Here is a 23,314-nt window from a genome sequence, read left to right on the forward strand (position 1 = left end):
GCTTAATTGGAATCTGGAGACGTGTTGCCTTCAAGTGCCTCACCTACAGCCTCTTCTGAGCTCGTAGAAACGAGTAGTGACTGATTTAATAGATTTTTGGCCCGCAGCGACACACATATTTCCAGTACTGATCAATCTGGTGATTATTCCCCTGAATTGTTTAAATAAAATATAAGAAAATATTTAACATATTACTGTTTTCTGGGGCCTGACTTATTTAAATGTCTTGCTTTGTCAGTCCAACAATCCAAAGAAATTCACTTTACAAAAATATAAAACATAGAAAAGTGGCAAATATTCACATTTTAGAAGATGGATCAAAATATTATTTGGCATCTGTGTGCCTTCAAAAACAGAATAAATGATTAACTAATTATCTGAAGTGAACACATGAATCAACTTATTTTTGCAGGAGAAGTTATTGTAACAACTTTGGAGCCACATCATAATAAAATGGCTTATAAATCTTGCAGCATAGTGAAGAACCGATAAGAAGGAAAGCACGCATTTAATGAACATAGTGCTGCAATTAATCGTTACTGTCATTATCGTTTAAAATGGTGATTATTTTTACAATAAGTCAAATAATCAGTTAATCTGAAAAAAAAAAGTCAAAAATGTGACAATATCTTGATAATATTTACAATCAAACTTCTTCATCTTGTTTTATGGTGAAAATCTAGGACAGAAACGTTGCCACAAACACTCGGCTGTACATTTAATTTGCAAGTACTTAATAAAAAGACCTGAGCGGAGCAGAACCATCGTTAGTGTTATTAGTAGCACCTGTGCTTTTCCTGCTATGACAAGTCAAAATGTCTGCTGTGGAAAGAAAAAAAAAAGTTCCACAGCAAGACTCTCACACCGAAGCAGCTAAATGGAACTCAGCCTTCATTAATTTCATTACAGCAGTATCACAGGGTCACTATACTTGCAGCAAGGCTCCAGTAGAGGAATAAAAAACCAGAGAACGGGGCAGTGAACCGGCAGTTGCAGCCCCGCTGGGTGTTTGGACGCAGACTCCAGACTCTGAGCCAACACACAACCTGATGCCTTTCTCTTTCATCATATTACCCATAATCCAGCTGCTTGTGATGCTGGCACACACACAGACACACTCACATGCATGCACACACTGTATATAAATGAATGTGTGCATGCTTTGCTTACATAAACGGACCGGCGCTGTGACGTAGCCATCATCACAGAAACATTAAGCTTCAGTATGTAAACAGGCTTTCAAGTCAGCAGCAGCAGCAGCAGCAGAGCTTTTCTCTCTTTCTCCCTCACACACACACACACTCAAACATTTAATGCCCTTCTATGACTCACTGCACTACTCCAGCCGTTAAATGTCATGACCATTTATGTGCACAAAGTCCAAACGCTTCTCCTGCAGTGGTTCAGTGCAGCTCATTTGAGCCCACAGAGGCTGTGCACTTCAGAGTTTAGTTTGCGGCCTCCGCTCATCACAGAACAAACGCCGGCTTTGTTTCTAATTAAGGCATCACATTAAGTTGTCCTATGAACTTTAAACAAGTCAGAAAACCCTGTGCTGCAAATCACGGAAAGTTCCAGTTGAAGCCCGTGCCGAATTCTTGAGTTTTTCGCGTCCGCTGGAACATAATTTGTGCAATTTTCCCACAGATTTGAAGCCAGACAATCACTTGAAATAGTCATAAAAGCCTTAAGCCTTTAATAATTATTCATTATCAGTGGCTTAAACTGTGACTTTCCCGTTCAAGATATGCGTCCTTCGTGCTACAGGGAGCAGATGTGGTGCCTTTCACTTAAAACGGCACATAAAAATCTGTGTCTACTCAACTGAAACTCCTCATGGGACCACTTTTGGGGAACCTGTTTATTGTTGAGTGTGTGTTTAGTATTTTCCAGGCCATGTTTTGTGGTAATGTGTGTACTTGTGCAATCTTGGAATGGTACGGTGAGGGGAAACTCCACAGGGTCTGTTTACGATTGTCCGGGATATCTACTCCATGGAAAATCTGACGTATCAACGAAGAACTGAAGGAGATTTCTTCAAGAAAACTGGGGAAAATGCAACCATCTCATGAAAAATGATGCAGACGAGCAACTCAACCGTTCAGATATGAATGGGATAACTCAGACTGAGAATATACATACATCTGGCAACTTCTTTTCTATGTTTAAATGTAGTTTTGATTGCAGATGTATGGACTCTCACGGTGTCCTGTCCACAATACAAACTAGAACAAAAACTCAGTAGAGCGCATACCTCCGCCAAGGCCCTACAGTCCCCTTTATCGGCCTGATTTTTTTCACCAAGATCCATCCATTATTCTCTGAGAAATCGACAGAATTGTGTTTAAAAAAAGTTTATTTTTTAGCTGTCTGTAAACAAACAGGGAGCTTTTCATTCAAGGAAAAGCAGCTCCATTAGCGAGACCCAAGAAGGGGATCGGACTACAGGAGTTTAAGCCCTATTTAATTCTAATTCTCCCCAATAGGACTTTGGCTGGTACCATTGTTTGATCCAAATTACCCGGTAATGTGAAGGCTTTGAAATTCTTCTATATTCTAGTTTCAAGATGTACCTGAAAGTGATATTTTTAAATGCGTATGTTTAAATATTAAAAGAAACTGGCGTGGATTTTGAGTTTTAGCGGGGAGAGACCAAAAAGAACCAATTGCCTGTCGAGAGTTCCGCAAGTTCAAGGATATAGGTAGAAACAAAAAGATGCATAGTGCCTCCATCTATTCCAAGCCGAGACCGATCCTCCATCCAAGTTTTTTGGAAATCCGTTCAGTAGTTTTTGTGTAATCCTGCTGACAAACCGACCAACAAAACGATCGGACTCCCAACTGAAGAAGGAACCTGGTCTGGGACCTCGACTGGTACCATTGTTCGGCCCAGATTATCTTGTAATGTTAAGTGTTGACAGATCAAGCCTTTTACCCTCTGAACGCTGGTTTCTAGATGTACTGATTTTTTTCACATTTGTATGTTAATATATAAAAGAAAAATAGGCATGTGTCTTGAGTTTTAGTGGGGTGAGATCAGAAAGAGCCGGTTGCTTGTCGGGAGGTCCTGCAGCTCCAAAAATTGTTACGCAGTGTCCCTTTAAAGAATGTGAGAAAAAACATCCCGGATTCGTCTCTTATTTCCAGATCGGCACCAAAAGTTAAGGGTCTATTCTTCTACATCAAAGTTTTGTGGAATTCCGACAAGTATTTTTTTTTTGTTATCCCGTTGAAAAACAGAAACAAAGGATGCAGGTGAAGACATATCCTCCATAAACCTCCGTACCTTGGTGGGGGTATTAAAGTCATGAAGAGGCGGAACTGAAATCACGGATGGAACAAGAAAAAACAAAATCTGATAAATTGCCTCAAGTGACGTCACTCGAGGTCGGACACCCTTTTATTTTTCATCAGTATTTCAGCAGCTTTGACAGACAAAATACAACTCATTATTACTTTGTGTCTTTTTCTTCCTCGACAGAGTTTCGCTCAGAGGGGAGGAGGAGGAGGTGGAGGAGGTGGAGGATGAGGAGGAGGGCTGTGGTGAATGGATGAAACAGAGAAACTCTTCGCATACAATCGTGTTAAAGTCCCAACTCTGTCTTTCGCAGAGCACCCGGTGTGTTCAACCACCGATACAGAAACCAGAACGACTTCTTTTTTTCGGAGGACACAAACTGAAATGAAACGGGCCGAGCTGAGGTTGCATAATGTGGACCGACGGATGACCTTTACGTGGGGGTTTCGAACTGTCCTTATTTTTAGTCTTCTTGTGCTGTGCCAAAGAATGTGCTGTTAGAAAAAAAAGTCTTAGTCACTTTTAACGTCTGCTCGGGGGTCTTTGCCCCCGAAGTCGTCGTCGTCGTCGTCGTTGTCGTCGTCACACGGGCATGAAGCATGGGAAAGCAGCAGATAGGCTCGACGCTTGTTCATGAAAACAAAAAAAAAACAAAAAACACTACAAATGGCAGGTTAGAAATTTACACGTAGACAAACACGTATATGTAGTCAGGCAGCTTCAATGTGCCTTTATATTCCTACGCCTCTTCTTTCCTAAATCTCTCTGCTCTCTCACAGTTCTAATTGTATTTACAGTGCCTCATTTTTTAAAAGTGCTGCACATGTTACGTAGATATTTACACATAGAAAAATAAGAGGGAGGGAAGGAGGGAGGGAGGGAGGCGATACAGATGATGCTTGTGGGGGCATTTTGCTGACAAAGCTGTGGAACTGACGGATATAAATGTTTGTCTGTAATGAAATGCTTGTTCTTGCCGAGACAAACACACACACACACATTCAACTGAAACACTGCAAAGTTCTGAAGAAAATAGTCATGTGTTCACATTCTTATACAATATACACTGTACACACTCGAGAGGACGGGCGAGAGAGTGATTTTTTCCCGTCCCCTCTGAATATGAAAGCACGAAATTACAAGTTTCAGTGCAGTGCAAAATAAGTCGTCTTTTTTTTGTTTGTTTGTTTGTATTTTTTTTTTTTTAGACATTCCTCCGAAGATGCGACATTCAGTGTTCCTTCATACCTACAGGGGACTGAATGAAGCTCATGTAAGATTAGCTGGGATTCTTTTTTGTTTTTCAACTTACACAACAAGGAATAGTGTGGGAAGGGTTTCGTGTAGGCACAACTATGGATATAGATCCTCGTCCTCGTTCTTCGCACGCACAAACAAACACACGCTAAATGTCGTTCCCTCCCCTTTTTTCCGACTCTCTCCCGGCCTCCACGGTCCGGAGTGGAGAACACAAAACAGACGACAAGCGTGTAAAAACATGTATTTTTTTCTTTTTTTGAGTCTTCACGCAGACTCTGCATTGCTTTATGAGGGAATTATTTTGAAGGTCTAAAGTCACGCGGCGGCTCACTCAACAACAAAAAAAGCGCGTAAACGGAGCCGTTTTAGTCACGAAATCCCCCTTTTTTCCTTTAATTTTGCTGCTGACCCCTCGACCCTTCAGTTCTTCTGAGCAGGGGGGGGTGGATGAGTGACTTGAAAGGCTGAGGGTGAAGAGAGAGAGAGAGCCGGGTCTAGCTGGTGTTGACTTTGAGGCTCTTCATGCGGTGCAGCAGCGAGTCCTTCTCCATCTGAGCCTCGGCCAGAGCCATCTTGGCTCGGGAGAGCTCCACCTTCAAACATTCGTTCTCCTCCAGCAGCATCTGCAAAAAGACACCGACAAGGGTCACAGGGAGGCGTCGGTGTGCTTGGATTGTTTTTGCATCATAGAGTGTTCAAATAAAATGACAGAATTATGTCACTTTCTGGAATTATTCCATGAGGAAGCTGATTAAAAGTGGACCTTTCTTTGCCCAAGCCGGCGGCTGCATCCCATCTCCTTCTGACGGTACAACACTGATTTTGTTTCATTCTAACCAAGTCGTTTCAGCTGCCTAAACCTAACTGAGCCTCAACTATAGAGGTGGCAGAAAAGCAAACATGCTCATGTTTTTTCAATTAAATGAGAAAGAACCTGTTTTGTTGTTTACATCAGAGGACACGTTGGTCTTAAAAACGGCAGCATATAACTTTTCCCTCTCAGCGTTCCATCTGAATATGTCATTCCTGTATTCTGTATAATCTAATAAATATCCCTCCCACTGTAAATGAAATGGAAGCCAAGCAGCGAACGGGAATAGCTCAAAAATCAAAATTTGGCACTCCAGAAAATGTGTCTTTTGTTCAGCAATTTAAATTTGTGGGAGGAAAACACAAGAAGGAGAGAGAGAGAGGGAAAAACGTGTTTCTACATGCAATCTTTCACTTCAAGATATAACTTTTACTCCCATGTGCCCCCAACACCGCATCCTCTCAGGTGCAGCTCACCTTTTCTTTGCTCGATGGAGGGGGGGCTTGGGTCTGCGTAGCCTTTGGTACACAGCAGACGGCGGCCACAACCTCGGGGACCGGACTCAGAGTGCTGTCAGTCAACGCGCCTTCTTTCCTCGGCTTGGCCTCCGCTGCCGTGTCCACTGTGAGGACGAGCAGAGAGAACAGGAGTTAATTTGGAGGTGTGGATTTGCCGAGTGTGGACTTAAAAGCATTTAGTAGGACACGTTATATAACCGCAGTGAATCAGCGCTGGAGTGGAGGTGGAAATATCTGGCCGATAAAAAAAATGTATGCGCGCGTCACCTCCTATAGAGAAGGAGCCGTCGTCTTTCCTGTGTATGATGAGGCTGTCCACATGCAGGGTGATCGGCGAAGGCTCGGGGTCGGAGGGATTGTCCCGGGGGCCGTCGTCCTGGAGAAAGAAGAGGACAATGTTGAAATTATCAGGAATCCTCCACATCCAAAACAGACCTGCCTTTTTATGATATTGAACTTTCCGTTTAAATCAAAATCAAAATCAGGCCACAGTTCAAAATGTTTAACTTGGTGATGGAAGCTGCTGCACCGTGTGGCAGTGAGTTATGGGGTCTATTACTGAAACAAGACTGGAAAAACTAGGACAAATATCCTGCAGGTAAACAGCAGTTCTGCAACAATCACCTCAGGGTAAAACAAAAAAATATACCTTTAAACTCTGGATTAAAAAGGAGCTGGAAACTGGAATTCTCACCTTCATGTTGATGTGTGTGTCCCTGACGCTGATCTCCATGGGCAGCACCTGCGGCGCGGTGTCGTCCTCCAGGAAGTGGGCCAGGTTACGCATCGTGGACATCAAGAAGCTGGCTCGGTATCCGTGGAGACGCAGCTGCAGGAAACCGTTGCGCTCGGCCAGCGGGGAGTGAGCCGCGGCGCAGGGCCCGCTCTCCAGGCGAGCCCGCACCTCCGGACTGTGGACGCCCTTGTGGGACGCGGAGTTGATGTCGCCACCTGAGGGGAGAGAAAAGCTGCCGTTAGCTTTGGCTTCCGCTTCACGTCTGTGGAGTGCATGTAGAGATGCTTCATCTGAAACACACTAAGACCTGACATTAAAATACACCCAGTGTGAGAGAAGATTCCTCCGTTAATGATTTACGTCGTTTGAGTCCGACAGTGAGAACTCCATCCTGTTCGATATCTAATATGTTATTTGAGTGAAACTTTTAAAGACACAGTGAGATTAAAAAGACGAGTTCCAGAAGAAGTGATGTAATTTTCGCAACTTCTTAAGACTGTTCAACTTTCTCTTATACTCGTCAAACTACCAATAGTTTGGGCGCCCCAGTAGCTCAGTTGGCAGAGCGTGCGTCCAGTGAACAGAAGCTGTGCCCTCACTGCAGCGACCGGGATTTCTGTCCGACCTGTGGCCCATGACTGCGTGAAACGGGATGAGAGAGAGGGGATCCGCTCAAAGCTGTCGAGTCTAAAAAAGGACCCCAAAACAAAGTACAATATTGTTGCAATATCGATACTGTAGACATATCTTGTACCACGATATAGCCTCAAATTATTGCAATCTCATTTTAAGTCTGTATCACACTGCACCTACATGCCAGTAATGGCCTCAAAAATCTGGTACTGGTTGGCTCGGTATTTTGGCGAATGTAAAAAAAAAAAAATCAATTTTGAGCACAATGGAGTCCAAATCCCTCTTTTATTCTATTTCATCCTCTCCTCTCAGCTCTTAAGTATTTTTGATGGCTTATAATCACTTGAGGGCGTGTGCACAAATGGATTTAATCAAATGTGATTCAGGGCGATTAGCTTCCCACCCATCATTTAAAACCACTTGAAATCAGGCAGGTTTGTAAGGCAAAACTTGTTGAGCGTGGATGGATGGTTGGATGGTTGAATGGTTGGATGGATGGACGGATATCCTTGACTAGTTATCGGAGGTGTGGGTGGAGGTCAACAGTCCTGCACACCTCTGTGTAGCCTTACAAATGTTCCCTTTCAGTTGGAAATGCCTCACATTATGGAAGCTATGGATTTTCTTTCTTTCACTGTGACTTCAAAATGTTCACTCTAGAATAAAAAAAGGGGTGGGTGCATGTTAAGGCCAGGTTTAAACAAGGGTGAAGTAAGAGGCGGGATGGATGAAAAGACAGAGGAAGCAGAATTTTGGAAAGGGGAGCTGGAGAGACAGTTGGAAACAAAAGAGGAAGAAGACTGAGAAGCGGGAGGGAATTAGGGAAAAGGTGGGCTGAAGGAGACTTCAGATTCTACACAATCCCACAGGCTCTTCGCTGCAGTAATGTTTAATTATTTCCGAGGACTAGGGATTAGAGGCTGCGGTGGAAACTCCCACCAAAGCGGTGAGGAATCAAAGTGAAATTTTAACCATTGAATCCGTTTTTTTCTCCTTCCTTTTATGAATCAGACACTCTGGGGTGCTGAAAACCGTGAAAGCGAGAGTTTTCTACCTCTGAATGACCTGAATTCAACTCAAAATTTGATGATGCGATTTCCTCAAAAAAGAGAGATAAAGGAAGCGAAAAAAAGTGAGGAACGAGAGAGAGAGAGAGAGAGAGAGAGAGAGAGAGAGAGAGAGAGAGAGAGAGGGAGAGAGAGAGAGAGAGAGACATACAAACTGATGAACGTCGAGCGGAGAATTAAAAACCCTCCTTTACACACTAATTCAGCTGGCGACCACACACAAGCACAAGTTTTTAACCAGGCGAGAGACACCACGGGTTTGAATTAAAAAAAACACTCAGCAAGGCATGGAAATGGCCACTTAAAAGGAAATCTTTTAATTATGACAGCGAGAAGAGCGCCACAACCCTTCAATAAAGCTCTATGAAGGAAAGTCAAGGGAGGGTTAATACCATGGAGCATTCACACACACACACACGCGCACGCAAATCGCTGTCAGCTTTTCTCTGATAAAAACGACATATCCTTTCTCAATCCTGGGCGGCTAAGGTCGAGGCAAATGGAGAGAGAGAGAGGGAGGGGGAAAAAAGAAGATGAGATTGGAGGCGGTGAGTAGAGAGAAAAGAGAAAAGAGAGGGAGGCAGCCAGCAGCCAAGGACTGAGTGACTGTGATAAGACGGGGACGGAAAGAGAAAAGATGGCCTAGAGAGGGAGGGAAGATGAAGGGGAAGAAAAAGGTAGAGAGAAGGGGGGGGGGGGAGTTAAATTACAGAGGATTAGTAGGAAGACGTAGTGGGAGCTGGAGGGAAGAGTAAGAGGAGGAAAGGTGGAGGAAGTAAAAGAGAGAAAGAGGAGAGGAAGGATGCTGAGGAGGAGGAGGATTTGCTCTTGTGAGATAGGAGGAGGAGGAGGAGGAGGAGGAGAGGTAGCGAGGGGTAAAGCTGGCGTTTCTCTCATTGCCTGAATCACTGGACTGAAACTGCAAAGTCTGCTGCAGTGGAGAGACGAGGGGGAGAAAGGAGATGGAGAGAGCGAGAGAAAGAGAGAGAGAGAGCGCAAATTAGGCGGAGAGGAGAGCGGGAGGACGAGGGGTTAACACCAGTCTGTACAAATTGTTGCAGTTAATTTGAATCAGTCACACACACACACACACACACACACACACACGCACGTTTAAGTATCTGGGCCTAATGTTGCAAATAATGGGAGCACTCACTCCATTACTGTCAAATTTAACCTCTCACACACACTCCGGAGGAAAGAGATCTCAATGTCACATAAACACCCACTGCCGCTGTGAAAAACGAGACACTTCATGCGTTGCAACACACAGTATCTATGTGCATCTGCAGTGCATGCTGTCGAGCAAGTCCTGGGTCTGGAAATGAGATTTGACAGAAGACAAACTGGAAGAAAAGACACACACGCACGCACGCGCGCACACACACACAGACACACACACTTGCTGAGCTGAGGCAAACATGCACATTAGGTTACAGATGGTGAATTAACACACAGCAGTTACCTTGGCTGCTTTGAGCAGGTATTGGTACTGAACACACCATACCTGTGGGGAGTTACGGCAAGGTAAATAAAGAGGAGGGGGTGGTGGCTGTGCTTGTTAGTGTGTAAATGTGTGTGTGTGTGTGTGTGTGGGCACTTGAAATGATGGACAGCCTGCTGGAGGACATCGGGGGGTTTATAAATATATGTGCTGGTTATTTTCTCCAGTAGTTTCATAACGGTTTGGTCTACTAAGATACTTATTTTTTAGATTTCAAGTTCTCTGATATTTTCTTGTGTTTAAATTAAGAGTCTCATATTTGACAGTTATTATAATTTTGTTAGAGTACCTCACTGCTGCTGACTGTAGCTGCCGTGAGCTAGTTAGCTCAGACTGAAGTGCAGCTAGCGGTCCAGACTGGTAGCTTGGAGCACCAGGGCTAGCTGGTTAGCATGCTAACTTCAGTATATATATATCTCACAGACACAATACATAGACGTCAACACGTTGGAACTGTTGTTTCTTCACATTCATTTGATAAACTTTGTCGATTTTTTAGTTTTCACTGAAAAGTCTTACATACCGCAGCTTTAAACTTTTGTCTTCTTTTATTAGTTTTCATTTTTCATTTCATTTTCTTATTTTTGTTTTCAATTCAGTTAGCTTCAGAGTGGGTTTGCTCAGTTCACTATTTAAGTATTTATTGTTATCAGAATATAAAATTGTGGATATTTGTCAGGCAATGTTTATGAAGTTCAGATTAGGTATTAGCGATGCCTCCTCATGCTTGGTGTGTTTACAAAATTTGTGTTCACAACGAAAGACATTCCCTGAATACTTTCCGAGTATACAATATTGTTTCAGTTAGGTTCTGTTGTTTTGGATCTAGCTTCTATTCTTATTTCAGTTCGCTGATGCTAGTTTTAGATTTTGTTTAGTTTTTGTTACCTATAATCTTCTTGATTTGAGAACCTGGAACCATTTTCTTTGGTGTTCCTTTTGCATGACAACTGCCTTAAATTATAGCTTGATGGTCACAACAGTCAGTTTTCTCTGCGTTACATCCACACTGTTTACAATCTTTCTCATCCTGCTGCTGCCTGTTGTGGCTGAAACAGGAATAGTTTGCTGTCTGTTTCGCTGCCTGTGTGTTAAAATGCGAACAGGCAGAACACAAGGGGGGAGGGGGGGTTGGGCAGGGTCAGTTATGGGGCATCCTGGTGGTTTAAACCTAACAGCACATTTACAAATCAGCTCTAAGACCTTCGTCACATGTGCTTCCTCTCTGTCCATGTGTTTCCTACTCTACTGTCATTTAAGGCAAAATACCAGGAAAGATCATCTTATTACAATCTACAAAAGAAACTAGAAGTTGGTTACGTGGCCGGCTTTAGGCTTAATCCAACAAAGACACACACACACACACACACACAGTGTGTAGTCATTCTCCTGCTGTTCTTCCTTGTTTTATAGCTGCCGTACTTGTTTGCTTAAATCCTGACAAATGCTCCTTCACTTTCATCTTCAGCATTAATTTGAACCTCAGAAACAGGCTGCAGCCTACTTTGACAGAAGACGATTGTGGATGGTGGATTTGGTTTATGTAATCAACCGGCTCGTAATTCAAAACAAGAGCGGCTTGTTCTTCACTTCAGTATTTTGCCAATTTGCGGTTCGCAAAGAAAAAGAGATAATGATGCATCATTACATCTTCAACAATAATCATATGGCAGGAATATCAAACACAATTACGAGTCAGTCAGTCAAGACTATTTCTGCTACTGAAAAGAAAGACAATTCTCTCCTGTATCACCAACTACATCCAAAACTGTCATTGAATTTGCCTGGCTTGTTCGCTAACCAGCAACCACAGCTGATGATAACGAGAACGACGACACGGAGCGAGACGCCGACATCCGTGGCGACCTAACGCAACTTTAAACTTCTATTAATATCAGAGTCTCACATTGTCTTACACTAAATGTATCAAACAAATGCACACTGTTGGAACTTTATCAGTAGACTGCTGTGTGTGACCATTTTCCCATCACCCTAAAACGCCTCGTTTACCAATTTTACACCTTTTTAAACATAATTTCCTTCTGAGACTTTGACAGACTTGTGGGAACCCTGTACGTCTTACACGGCTTTTAGTCTTTATTATATATCTCTAAAATATTTGTTCATATTGTTGTAGGGGATACTTGTGTGGTGCTTTATCAAAGGTTTGTGTTAGATCCTACAAATGGCAGCTGTTATGTTTGAAATGTGAGTCCAAACTAGAAATCATACAGAAAAATGCCTGTTATAACTGCAATGCATTACATCACAGCTCAGTGAAAAGCATCATATATCCCGCTGTAAAGACACGTGCTCAGACTTCTTCTTACCCAGGCTGCGGTTGCTGAGGTACTGTCTGAGGCAGACGTTGCCCAGCTGGCTGGGTGTGACCTGGCCCACCTCTAGAGCCACTGCCGTGCTCTCGCCCTCCGCCTCCATGCCCACACACACCGACTGCACCTTCAGCACCAGCACCGACACCTGGAGGGGAGGAGTGCACGAAAACAGTGAGGAAGATTATGGACGGCATCATCAATTGTGAGAATTTATGACTCTAACAATGAGCAGGATTTATTTTTTAAGCCTGCCAATTATTTCTTCTTTTCCAGATATTTCCAACTTTGTTCCAGTATTTCCAAAGTTTTTGGCAACTCACTATATCTTTTGTGGGATCATCGGTGCTCTGGGAGGTAGCGCTGACGGTGTCGGGAGACACGCCCCCCTCCTGCTCATGACCAGTCGCTGCCTCCGCGGCGCTCTCCGTGGCACTCTGTTCGCTGATGGCGTCCTTGAAGCCTGAGATGGACACGTCATCTGTACAGTAATGAAAGACACAGAAATATTGCTTACACTGAGGAGACACACACTTGACTTTGCCTTTTATACACTGCAAACATTACCCTGCAACACTGTGCAGTGCGAACATAGCGGAACAATGCTGCCACCTTCTGGTCAATGCAGTTTCCTACCACTACATGTGCAGTTATCATATTTTTAAGATTCTTCATCCCTGTAGGGGAATGATTTTTTGTTTTGATGGAATGTTAAATGTAAAAAAAAATTGCTGCACCTCTCTCCAGCAGACTGTATGTGTCTCCGTCCTCCATCAGGTAGCTGTCGATGGAGATGTTGTCCAGCGACTGCAGCGACGGGCTCTTCTTCATGTTCTTATAGGACACTGAGAAACTGGACTGGGAGCGGTCCCGCATCAAACGACCACTACAACAGACAAGACATGGAGTCACGTGGAGAAAGACTGTGTGACAGACAAATGAGTGACATCTCTACGTGTAGTTTGAAATCTGTTTTTTGTAACCCTGTCAATACATGTCATTGATTTACGACAAATTTAAAAGGACCGGAAGAGAGGAGAAAACCAGGTCCAGTGCCTTTATTTCACTAAATCTGAAAGGAATTTTTTCTTATGCTGACACTGAGCTGAGACCACTGCGAGCTGACAAGGCTTTACTCCACAAGTCATGAATTAAATATCGCTGCACTCCTTTGTGTGTGGTGCTGTTTAAGGTCATGTAAGAATCAAGTGTGCTATCCTCCAAAGCGCCAGAAACGATCTAAAGAAAAATCACAAAGGACAGAATCAAAGTGGCTCCCACAAAGACAGAGAACACAAGGCTGGAAAAAAGGAAAAAAAAAAAGAAAGGAAAGAAGGTACTGTCACAAAGAAGGAGCTTCGTTTATCATCTCTAACATCAACCACGAGTCAACATGTAGGAGAAAGAGCTAATTTAACACCCACAGACAAGGACCAGCGTGTCATGCACACATGCAAATGCATGCCCACAGGGGAGTCACATACACACATTTGCACTGATTTGTATTCATCACAACTCAGAGTACATATACACACACACACTCATTAACACAGCTAGTCACAGATCCAGTGTCTTACATGTTGGACATGGAATAAAGGGAGGTGGATCTGCTGGAGTTTGAGGAGCTCAGGAGATCAGAAACCACAGACAAACTTCCTTTCCTTGGTAGAGAGAAAACACACACACACACACACACACAAACACACACACCTCGCATGGGTCAAAGCAAAGGTCAAGAGGTCGAAAAGGAAGTGACTGAGTGAAGAAACGATAAGAAAACGATGAGCAGACAGACAGGAGATGAGGACACAGAGAGACATGGCAACTTGAGGCCGACCAACATTCACAGTGTCAGACGAGTGAACGTTTATACTGACATACACTCATGAGGGAGTCCAACACACAGCTCTTGTGTTCGGGAACAGACAGACTCAATTAGAGAGAGAAAGACTCGTTCATTTGATGCATCATCCACAGTGAAGCACAGGAGGATTCAGTCAGGAAATCTCAAAGCTGACATAATTAACGGTTACTTGCTAAGTCTGTAAAATGTCAGAAATGGTGAGAAATATCAGCCACAGTGGAGCTGAGAAGGTCAATCAATAGAAAACAAAAGTGGAAACAATTTGTTTTAATTTAGCAAAACACTTGATATTTGCCAGTCAGAGGCTGCTGAATCATTTTTCACCATTTTCTGACATTTCACTGACCGAAAAGCACATTGATTAATAGAGAAAAGAATACGGAAGTCCTGAGGGGCGTATGGGGAATTAATTTTTTTCTGGTGATCAATTGAAATATCAAAACATGGGATTTTTTTTCCTGGAGATTTTTTTAAATGTTTGAAATCAAGTGAGAAAGTTAGCAGGAGAGAAAACTATTTAGATCAGACTTAGAAGATGAAACAGCAGCAATTTCCCTTGAGATATGACTAAAATAAATTAATCGATTCTGGGAATAATTGTCAACTAATATTTTACCGATTGCTTAATCGGTTAATTAACTCATTGTTTCAGCTCTAGTTTAATGTAAACGGTGCAAAAAAACGTTTAAAAACAGAGGAAAGCAGCAATGCATTTGTGAGGATGGAGCCAGCAAATACTCATATAAATGGTTGTCGATTCATTTTCTGTCAAGAGACTGAATAATTTTTTGCCTCAAGTACAAAAAGGATCAGCCTGAAAGGTGCTGAAAGCAAAAGAACAGCCTTGTTTCATTAAAAGCCTTTCTGTGTCATAAAGTGACTACCTGGATACTGACTGAGACATCTTGGAGGCTGCAGCAGAGTCTTTGTCGCTCCAGTCTTTGCTCCCGAGTTGGTCCGACAGGGGGTCACTCGCCTGGGTTCTAGAGTCCAGCCCAGCTCCATCAACCCCGCCCAACCCGTCCACGACCGCCTCGCCTCCTTCATCTGAAGAGTTCTTAGCTGAAGTCCTCTCCTCCAGTGAGGCTTTGTGATTCGTGGTGGGGACGAGAGGTGTCGGACCGTCCGAGCCTTCACCACATAACAGCTGGTCTACAGAGCAGCCCCCTTTGGCTGCTCCTCCTTCAAACCCAGATCCAGCTCCTTCAGTCCCCTTCTCCGGCCCGTCTCCCGTTTCACTCCCAGGCTCCAGAGTTCCTCGGCTCTCTGAGGGGGAGAGCTCGGACCCCAGAGGAGATCCCGAGCCCTCGGGCTGGGCCACGGGCTTCAGGAGCATGGATACCTCCGCGCTCTTCAGCAAGAGGCCCAGGCAGACAGTGAAGGGCTGGTGGTCCGCTGGGTGCTGAGAGGGATCCTTGCGGTCTTTCTTCAAGCCCATCTTCTCCAGGTCCTGCTGTAGTGTCTGCTGCAGGGCTTTTATGCTGCGCTGGAGATGCATCAGGAACACATACTGCCGGTGGCTCACCTGGACACACAGAACAAAGTAGTTATTTTGCCATTTTAAGCCACGCTGCTGTCCAGTCTGTCGGTTCAGCCTGAAATATCTAAACAACTCTTAAAACATGTTCGGTTCGATTTATTCAAGTTTGGTTTTTGTTGTTGTGTGTCCGCAGTCACTTAGAATTTTACCAGTTAAAAAGTAAATAACAATCCAACTTTATTTAATAGCATTAAAAAATACATACCTGAGCACTTAAATGCTTCTGCACGTGCACCAGTACATGCACACCTGCATCTTTACTCGATGACGACAAAGAAGAGGAGGAGGAGGGCAGACTGTCCAATGAGAGGCGTTTATGGAGTCCGTTGCTGGGTGGAGGTGTTGCATCGTTGCTGTGAGATGACGCTGGTGCGCTATCGGTGCTGTAATACTCCTTCAGTAATCGTTTCCTCTGCAGGCGCGCAACAGCCTCTCCAGACGTGCTCCTGGTTAAACCGGATTCAGCAGCACCTCTGAGCCTCTCCTGGAGCTGGACGATCTTCGCAGGCTGACAGGCCCACATGGTGAGAGGGAAGGAGTCCACAAAGGGCTGCGGTCGCCCTTTGCCTCCACGGGTGCCTTCGTAGTCCACCCAGAACTGGGCAAAGTGCAGCGCCCAAAAGTCGGTAGCAGCTGGCATTTTGAGGGCGTCTGTGCCCATCGTCGGCACCACCAGGCCCCGGTAGATGTCGTGGAGCTTGGTGTCTTGCTCGTGAGCGTGTCGCTGGAAGACGGGATGGAGGAGGGGTAAGGAGGAGGAGGAGCGAGGGAACGAGAAGAAAGAAGGAGAGAAGAAGGGCTCCGCCTCGAAGGCCTGCAGCAGGGCTTCAAGGTGGGATCGGGTGCAGTTCGCAGGGTGTCGGGTGTTCGTGGCGACCATTTCTGAGGTCTGCACTGAGATGGAGCGAGGCAGGTCCGCCGGGCAGGAGGCATCCTGATCGGTGGGAATCACCAGCTAATGGAGAGAAGGAACAGAAAATCAGCGTTAATAACAGAAAATACATGCAATAATAGCTTTATTTACACAGCGCCTTTGAAACAGAGTTACAACATTTATTTAACAGACAAAGAAAGAGCAGGATACTCTGGGAAAAAGTCACACCAAAATTAAGCTAGACCTGAGAGGAAAAGTTAGAATAATGTTACAGCAAAATATGCGTCCATCTTCTACCTCACCTTGAGCATGAGGCCGTCAACCTTGATGTCAACGTGCTCTTCTGGTTTCTGCGAGTCGCTGAGCTTGTAGATCTCCATGAACTGCTCGAGGCTCTGCCTGAGGTCGAGGGCGAAAAGGTTGATCCACACCAGGCTGCGAGGGTCCAGGACGAGCTGCAGGGCGTTCAGCTGGGCGTACAGGTTAGGACACGGGACTAGAGGAGCGGGAGGAAGTCGGGAAGAGATGCGACGTCACGAGGTTGAACATAAATTCCTACATAAACCTCTAACTGTTCGGTTCCTAATGGAGGGAATTCGTGAGAAATCCATAACATGAATTTATTGGGTGATTCCTCATTCAGAGCACTGGGCGTAATTCAGAAAATCAATGTCCACTCAGCCACACTGCAGTCAATGTCTACCACGCAGCCGAGCGAATGGGCTGAATGGATGCAAGAGGGAGGTGAGAGATGGAAGGTCGCTGCCAAAACAGTGGGCCTGGAGTATAAGAACAGCTACTTGCGCAACATGACCTGCTAGATGAAGATTTTCTAAAATCAGATGCTACTTTATTAAGTCCAAGTCTTACTTGGGTAGTCCTTTCCATCAGGAAAGTAGTACTCGGTGAACTCCACATGAATGGCTGGCATCTCTGGGGGAAGGTACAAGGACTTCTTATTGCAGGAGATCATGGCCTTGGGGCTGGAGCGAACCTGGTCCGCCGTTGACACCTTCAACACGAAACCAACACCGAAATGATCACTCAGAGTTAGCAGAGAAGACATGCTTAGACTATGTGATTCTATATATTAAGGTGTGTGAGCCAGAGTGTTTTTGTAGTGACCTGGTAGATGCTGAAGTCAGCCATCCTGAGAACAACAGAGCTGGACATGAGCTGCGTCTTGGGGCTTTGAGTGGGTGGAGGGCTGAAGGTAATGCTGGAGGAGGTGTTAATCTTACCTGCAGATGAAGAAAGAAGAGATGGAAGGATAGAGGGAGAGGAAACAATAATGAAAACAGAATGAAAAAGAGGGGGGAAAAACTCAGTTCTGCGACAGGAAACGCTACGCTTTGCAAAAGGTGTGTATCACCGCACCTGGCTGTGCGCACACACACCTAGATACCTGGCTCTAGACACCAGCAGCACTGGGCCGGACGCTGTGAGTGTGAGCTCCACTCTAGGAGTCCTCCATCTGCCTCCCTAAGCCCTACTCCTCCTTCTCCTGATCTCTCCTGACTTCCTAGAGGCCCATACACATCGTCCCTAAGGGACACTGGAGGACAGAAAACCCAACAGGGATGATGTGCTGTGTTGTGTGTGTGCCAGGAGATACAACAAAATATACACCCTGATAGTTATAATCAGTTACACTAAACACAAGTCTAAGTGTGTGTGTTTACCATGTTGGGGGGAACTTTGTGCAGGGGCCGGGCCTTGCTGGTCTCGAACTGCATTCTTTAACATTTCCACGTTGGACTTGGACTCATCGAGCAGATTCCTTGCCCAGCCATCTCTGGTCTTGGTGGCCTCGCTGTAGTGCATCCAGTGGACACAACTGTCACCTGGAGAGGTTGGAGAGGAAGAGAATAAGTATAAGTAGCTGTATCTCAGACTGTGTGCCCGGACTGAGACAAAAAGCCTAAAAATAAGACAAAGTGTTGGGGAAATAATCTGTGCTGCAGGATTCATACCTGCTCTGTGGAAAGGGTAGTAATCCAGAGTGATGGAGCTGAAGGAAAGCTGCATTGCTCCACCCGTTATCCTCTTATTGATCACTGCACAGAGGGGAGAGAGACAGAAAAATAATCATAGCTCTTTATTATACAATGTTAAAAAAAATAAAAACTGCTTGGTGGCAAAGAAATATATAAATGAAAGACTATTAAAGTACAGTGCATGTAGATCTAGACGTGCTACCTTTGTCCTGAGCGTGGATGTCGTCACATATGTGCAGGTCCAAGTGTGTGATCTGGAGGTGGTGGGACGTCTCGCATACATCGTAGGCGCTGAACAGCTTGGCCATGGTTGCGCTCTGGTCAGCTGCGGTGGACGCCTGCTGGGTGCGCACCTGCTGGGCCGAGGGGGGCGCCGACGACACCTGGAGGATACAGACGCACATGCACAAAGATCTGGTGATTAGCACTGATGTTTTAGATGCTGGTGTGTTGTTGATACTAGTGATAGTGGTCCTTGTGTGTCATTATATTGAGCCAGGTAATACTGCTGCAAGACTCAAATCTTCCAGCAGATGGCGCTTCACACCACACTACAGAAAACACATTGGCCACTGTGTGTTCCATGGGACTTGCAGAGGTGAGAATTTGTGTGGGCGATTAACGTGCATCTTGTAAGTGTTTTGCGTTGGAGAAGCCAAAAATAGGGCAGACTGACAGACAGTGACAGAGAGGGGCGAAGATGTTGTAGGCAGATAGACGCCATACGGCATCAGGGGAGAGACACAGACAGGGGCAGACATGATTTCCGTGGACACAAGGACAAAACTATCAGACCATGACGTGGCTCATCCCCAGAGGGTGGAATTAGGGCATGGACGGGGGGAAAGGGAGGGGGAAATGTTTAAAAGGTGAAAAAGGTGAAGGGAAACAGACAGAGGGATTAAAAATAATCTCTGTGTTTGTGGATATCTGTGTGAGACAGTCGTGTGTGCGCACCTGGTCTTCCGTGGCCATGCTCTTCCTCTGCTGTGCGGACTTCTCCATGGCCTCGCTCAGCGACTTGGCATACTGCACCATGGCTTTGAGCTGGGAGTCGGTCAGCACCCAGAGCAGGTCGTCCAGGACCAGAATCAGCTTGGAGGCCACCACGTTACAGTCCTTGATCTGCGTCAGGTAGAGCCGGTTGGTATAAACATGCATTATGCAGGTGGAGGTAGCCTGAGAGCTCCGATTAGTGTAACATGACACTCGGAGGGAAATTATCTTATTGTGCGGGGTCTTCATTTAGAACTCAATGGAACTGCTCGTTACGGACTCTGAGTACAACACCTTAAGCGCAACACATTACATATTCTTTATCAGGTAAATCCCAAACAGAAGATCCCCTTTTACAATATGAACTACAACTGCACTGACAGCAGATTTGGGCTAGTTAATACATTTTAGTTTTAAGTGCTTCATATAGCAGTTCAGTAAAAGCAAATGGGGTTAATTACTTTCACAGCCTTCTTTGTGCAATTTATTCTGCATTACAATAAATCTCCATGTCTCCATAACAGAGATTAATAGTGTTTTCTGTTTGAATGCACACTGGCCGTTTGATGAAACGCTGGTGTCAGCCCTGCAGCCTGCGAGCCCTTACAGAGGGAATATTGTTCAGGGTGTTGCTCAGAGCAGTCGGCGTTAAAAGACTGGTCCATCAAATTTCTTAAAATGGATCTCTTGTGGTTGTGCTTGTGTGTGTGTGTGTGTGTGTGTGTGTGTGTGTGTGTGTGTGTGTGTGTGTGTGTGTGTGTGTGTGTGTGTGTGTGTGTTTGTGTTTGTGTTTGTGTGTTTGAGGCTGACCCGTCTCTTGAGTGTGACTCGGATCTTGGACTGGTTGGTGATGAGGCGAATTGGGGCGCTCGACATGTCGTGCTCGGCGCTCTGGATGGCGTCTGCCTCGATGCGGATCATCTGCCAGCTGATCTCCTTGAAGGTCAGGATCTGGGCCGGACGGACATGTCAGCACGACAAAGACGCGACTGGTCTTTGGTATGAAAAGAATGACTGAATACTGACCTCTCCCCTCTGAGGGTCCTGGATGCGGGTGAATCGCAGGTCACTGATGCTCCAGCTGGTGTTGACGCTGTAGACCTGCAGCTGGGAGAGCTCGAAGGAGGCGTTAAAGGCCTTGGCACTGATCCTGATGACAATGGAGTTGATCGACAGTGACATCCCTTCTACCACCTTCTCCGCAAAGCCATATTCGCTACACGGGGGACCGACAGATGGACAAGTGTTGAGAGAAAGTAAGGTAAACAAGGTGATTTTCGAGCAACTGATTTCGATCCAGGCAAGGAAAGGAGGCTGTGAATGCACATAATGGAGCTACAAGAAGCACAACAGAAACGACCGCAGTGCTCACCTTTGTCCTGACGCCGTTGCTATGGGAGATGGGCCATTAGGGGGGCGGGGCTCATCACAGGTACTCATCTCCATCTCCACTTTATCCAGGGTCTGCAAGCAAGTAATGGGCTTAACTTCACGTAGCTCTATCTTTTACATAATCTTTCACAGGAATATTGTCCCGCTGCAGCAGCCTTTTCCATAAAACATATTTACAGGATACACCAATCCATTTTCGGAGATACTTAATATAATTTGTAGTATTGCACGGTGTAGAATGACTTGTTATCTTTGTTGCGCAGTACCAAATCAGGCAGCTGGCAGTAGCCTGGCAGTAGCCACGTCTGGCAGTAGCAGTGCTGCACATTGCCAGGCAGCAGTAATATGTGGACACACCCTTGGAAGTGCATCAGCCACCTCGCACTGCAGACGCAGGATGTGCGTTCCAGCCGTTCTAGCGTGAAAGTTCAGCCTGGGACCATTTCCTTCAGCTTTCACGCCTCCTTCATAGACTAAACAAATGAAATAACTCACGGTTTGTCCTGTGTTGTTAGCTGTTACGAGCAGGAAGAGTTTTCAGTTTCCACTAAAATAATCCATAAAGATACTAGATTGTGGAATCTTGATGGGTATGTGGGTCGGTTATGTCAGTCTGTTTTCTGATGCTTGAAATGTGCCAATATCTGCACCGAAAACAGACAACAGATCAGTAGGTAATAACTCTAGTACTCACTACGTGTTTATGTCTTAATGTCCATGTACTTTGTACTTCCTTCCAGTGTTTTTTCTCGCTGTAAGATAAGTATGCCAATTGGCTAAACACACTGTTGGCATCTTTGCAAGCTCGAAACCTGCGGTACACTTCAGTTGTGCAGAATGAAGATGTGGAAGCCGCCTCCATTTTGTTCACTTTCGCAGGAGTAGTTAGTTGTCTAGTAAGGTAAAACACCTTGAAACTGAGTTATACAATCTGCTAGGCAACCAGCATTCAGTTTGGTGAATAACAACAGATTAAATAACGTGATACTCTGCTGGCTTTTAATAGAATGCCTTGCAGTGTATAATCCTGATTATAATGTCAAATGATTAACAACTAGTTTTTAGTTCCCCTTCAGTGTTTGTTGTATTAAGTAACCAGGGCAGTCTGTCAATGTTGCATAGCATTACGGGTTGTACGTATAAATAAGGACTGAGGACTACGGACCGCACTCAGTAAGCAGGTTTCGTGAAGACAAGTGTAAAATGGAGCGTGTAGTCCTCCTGCTGTTGTTGGTTTCAGGCAGCCTGTGCAATGGGAATTACAGCCACCTGGGGACTGGGACCAGCCTGGCAGTGTGTCAACCTGACACCTGCGCCCTGCTCAGCGAGGTGGCAGCCATGAGGGAGAAGATGGCAGCCACGACACAGACGCAGAGCAGGCTTGAACAAACCCTCAGCACCGTGATGCAGAAAATGGCCACGGTCGAAGCCAACATGCAGTCCTACAAGAGCCAGGTCGAGGAGCTCTCTAAGGTAAACCAGGCTCAGGAGGAGCAGCTGAAGGCACTCAAGGACATCACATCTGCAGACACGACAAAGATGGCTTTCACCGCGGCTTTAGGAAGCCCCATTGGTCCATTTCAACAAAGCACACCGGTGAAATACCCAAAAATCCTCTCCAACATCGGCAGTGGCTACAATCCAAACACTGGCATCTTCACCGCCAGGGTCCGGGGGGTGTACTACTTCAGATACACCATGTACAACAACAACTCCGGACAGCCCAACTCGGTGGTGGCACTGATGATGAACAGCCAGAGGTTGGTGCATACGTGGGACACTACGGGCTCGGACAACCACGACAGCGCGTCGAACGCAGCAGTGGTGCAACTAGAGGCTGGAGAAAGCGTGTTTGTGCAGCTCGAAGCAACCAGAGTGCTCTACGACGACACCAATAACTACAACACCTTCAGTGGTTTCCTGCTCTTCACCTTGTGATGAACCGCTTCATTTGAATGTGTAATATGAAACACTTACACATGAAATTGTCTAATAACAACAAGAGGTTTGTTTTGTGCGTTGAGATGTGTGCTGATATTATCCAAAATGTTTCCAACAATGTTTAAATCTGTAATTTTACTAAAAGTAAAGCTGTGTTTCATTCGGTCACCTGTCGCTGTAACTCCCGGGGAAACATCAGATGATACGTCAGAGAGTGAGCAGGAAGTTGTCGAGCATGACTAAACACAATGTAAATTAAACTTAAATACATTTCCTCATTTTGGAACACTTCTGCCTGACTCATGTCGGACAGATTTTGATCGACACTGGTCGTTGTTTAACAATGAAGGCAACAACTCCCATGATCCCACGCTTGTTCATCACATCAACAAACTATGTCTGTTGTCTTCATTGTTTTGATGGAGAGACAGTTTTACTTTTTTGTTCAATTATCATACAAGAAGCTTTACTTAAATGACAATAAATGAAATACTTAAAAAAATACTGATGTCCTGTTTTGATTATGTGAGCAACAGGTGTGGTCGGGTGA

At 45.1% G+C, this 23,314-nt stretch overlaps 2 protein-coding genes across 5 annotated transcripts in view; one reads left to right on the plus strand and one right to left on the minus strand.

Annotated features, from left to right (window-relative positions):
- Positions 1-3,356: 3,356 nt before the first annotated feature.
- Positions 3,357-23,314, minus strand: part of bltp3b (bridge-like lipid transfer protein family member 3B) — a 33,233-nt gene continuing 13,275 nt past the window's right edge. The window contains exons 4-25 of one of the 4 annotated variants that reach the window (XM_030439702.1): positions 20,804-20,895; positions 20,458-20,647; positions 20,242-20,382; positions 19,393-19,560; positions 18,638-18,818; positions 18,412-18,495; positions 18,121-18,282; positions 17,844-17,993; positions 17,564-17,679; positions 17,309-17,450; positions 16,741-16,934; positions 15,770-16,519; positions 14,909-15,549; positions 13,738-13,821; positions 12,898-13,046; positions 12,484-12,641; positions 12,158-12,308; positions 9,789-9,830; positions 6,582-6,838; positions 6,155-6,263; positions 5,846-5,991; positions 3,357-5,181 (exon numbers count right to left, since the gene is read on the minus strand). In XM_030439702.1, the coding sequence (XP_030295562.1) occupies positions 5,053-5,181; positions 5,846-5,991; positions 6,155-6,263; positions 6,582-6,838; positions 9,789-9,830; positions 12,158-12,308; positions 12,484-12,641; positions 12,898-13,046; positions 13,738-13,821; positions 14,909-15,549; positions 15,770-16,519; positions 16,741-16,934; positions 17,309-17,450; positions 17,564-17,679; positions 17,844-17,993; positions 18,121-18,282; positions 18,412-18,495; positions 18,638-18,818; positions 19,393-19,560; positions 20,242-20,382; positions 20,458-20,647; positions 20,804-20,895 (4,236 nt within the window). In that variant the 3' untranslated portion in view covers positions 3,357-5,052. The remainder of the gene's footprint in view (positions 5,182-5,845; positions 5,992-6,154; positions 6,264-6,581; positions 6,839-9,788; positions 9,831-12,157; positions 12,309-12,483; positions 12,642-12,897; positions 13,047-13,737; positions 13,822-14,908; positions 15,550-15,769; positions 16,520-16,740; positions 16,935-17,308; positions 17,451-17,563; positions 17,680-17,843; positions 17,994-18,120; positions 18,283-18,411; positions 18,496-18,637; positions 18,819-19,392; positions 19,561-20,241; positions 20,383-20,457; positions 20,648-20,803; positions 20,896-23,314) is intronic. The other 3 variants (XM_030439703.1, XM_030439704.1, XM_030439705.1) reach the window with 3 other exon arrangements.
- On the plus strand, positions 21,736-23,266 carry LOC115595344 (complement C1q-like protein 2). Its single transcript, XM_030439706.1, has one exon. The coding sequence runs from the start codon at positions 22,027-22,029 to the stop codon at positions 22,759-22,761; it is 735 nt and encodes a 244-aa protein (XP_030295566.1). The 5' UTR covers positions 21,736-22,026; the 3' UTR covers positions 22,762-23,266.

Source organism: Sparus aurata, chromosome 14 (genome assembly GCF_900880675.1).
Source record: "Sparus aurata chromosome 14, fSpaAur1.1, whole genome shotgun sequence".
NCBI classification, from domain to species: domain Eukaryota; kingdom Metazoa; phylum Chordata; class Actinopteri; order Spariformes; family Sparidae; genus Sparus; species Sparus aurata.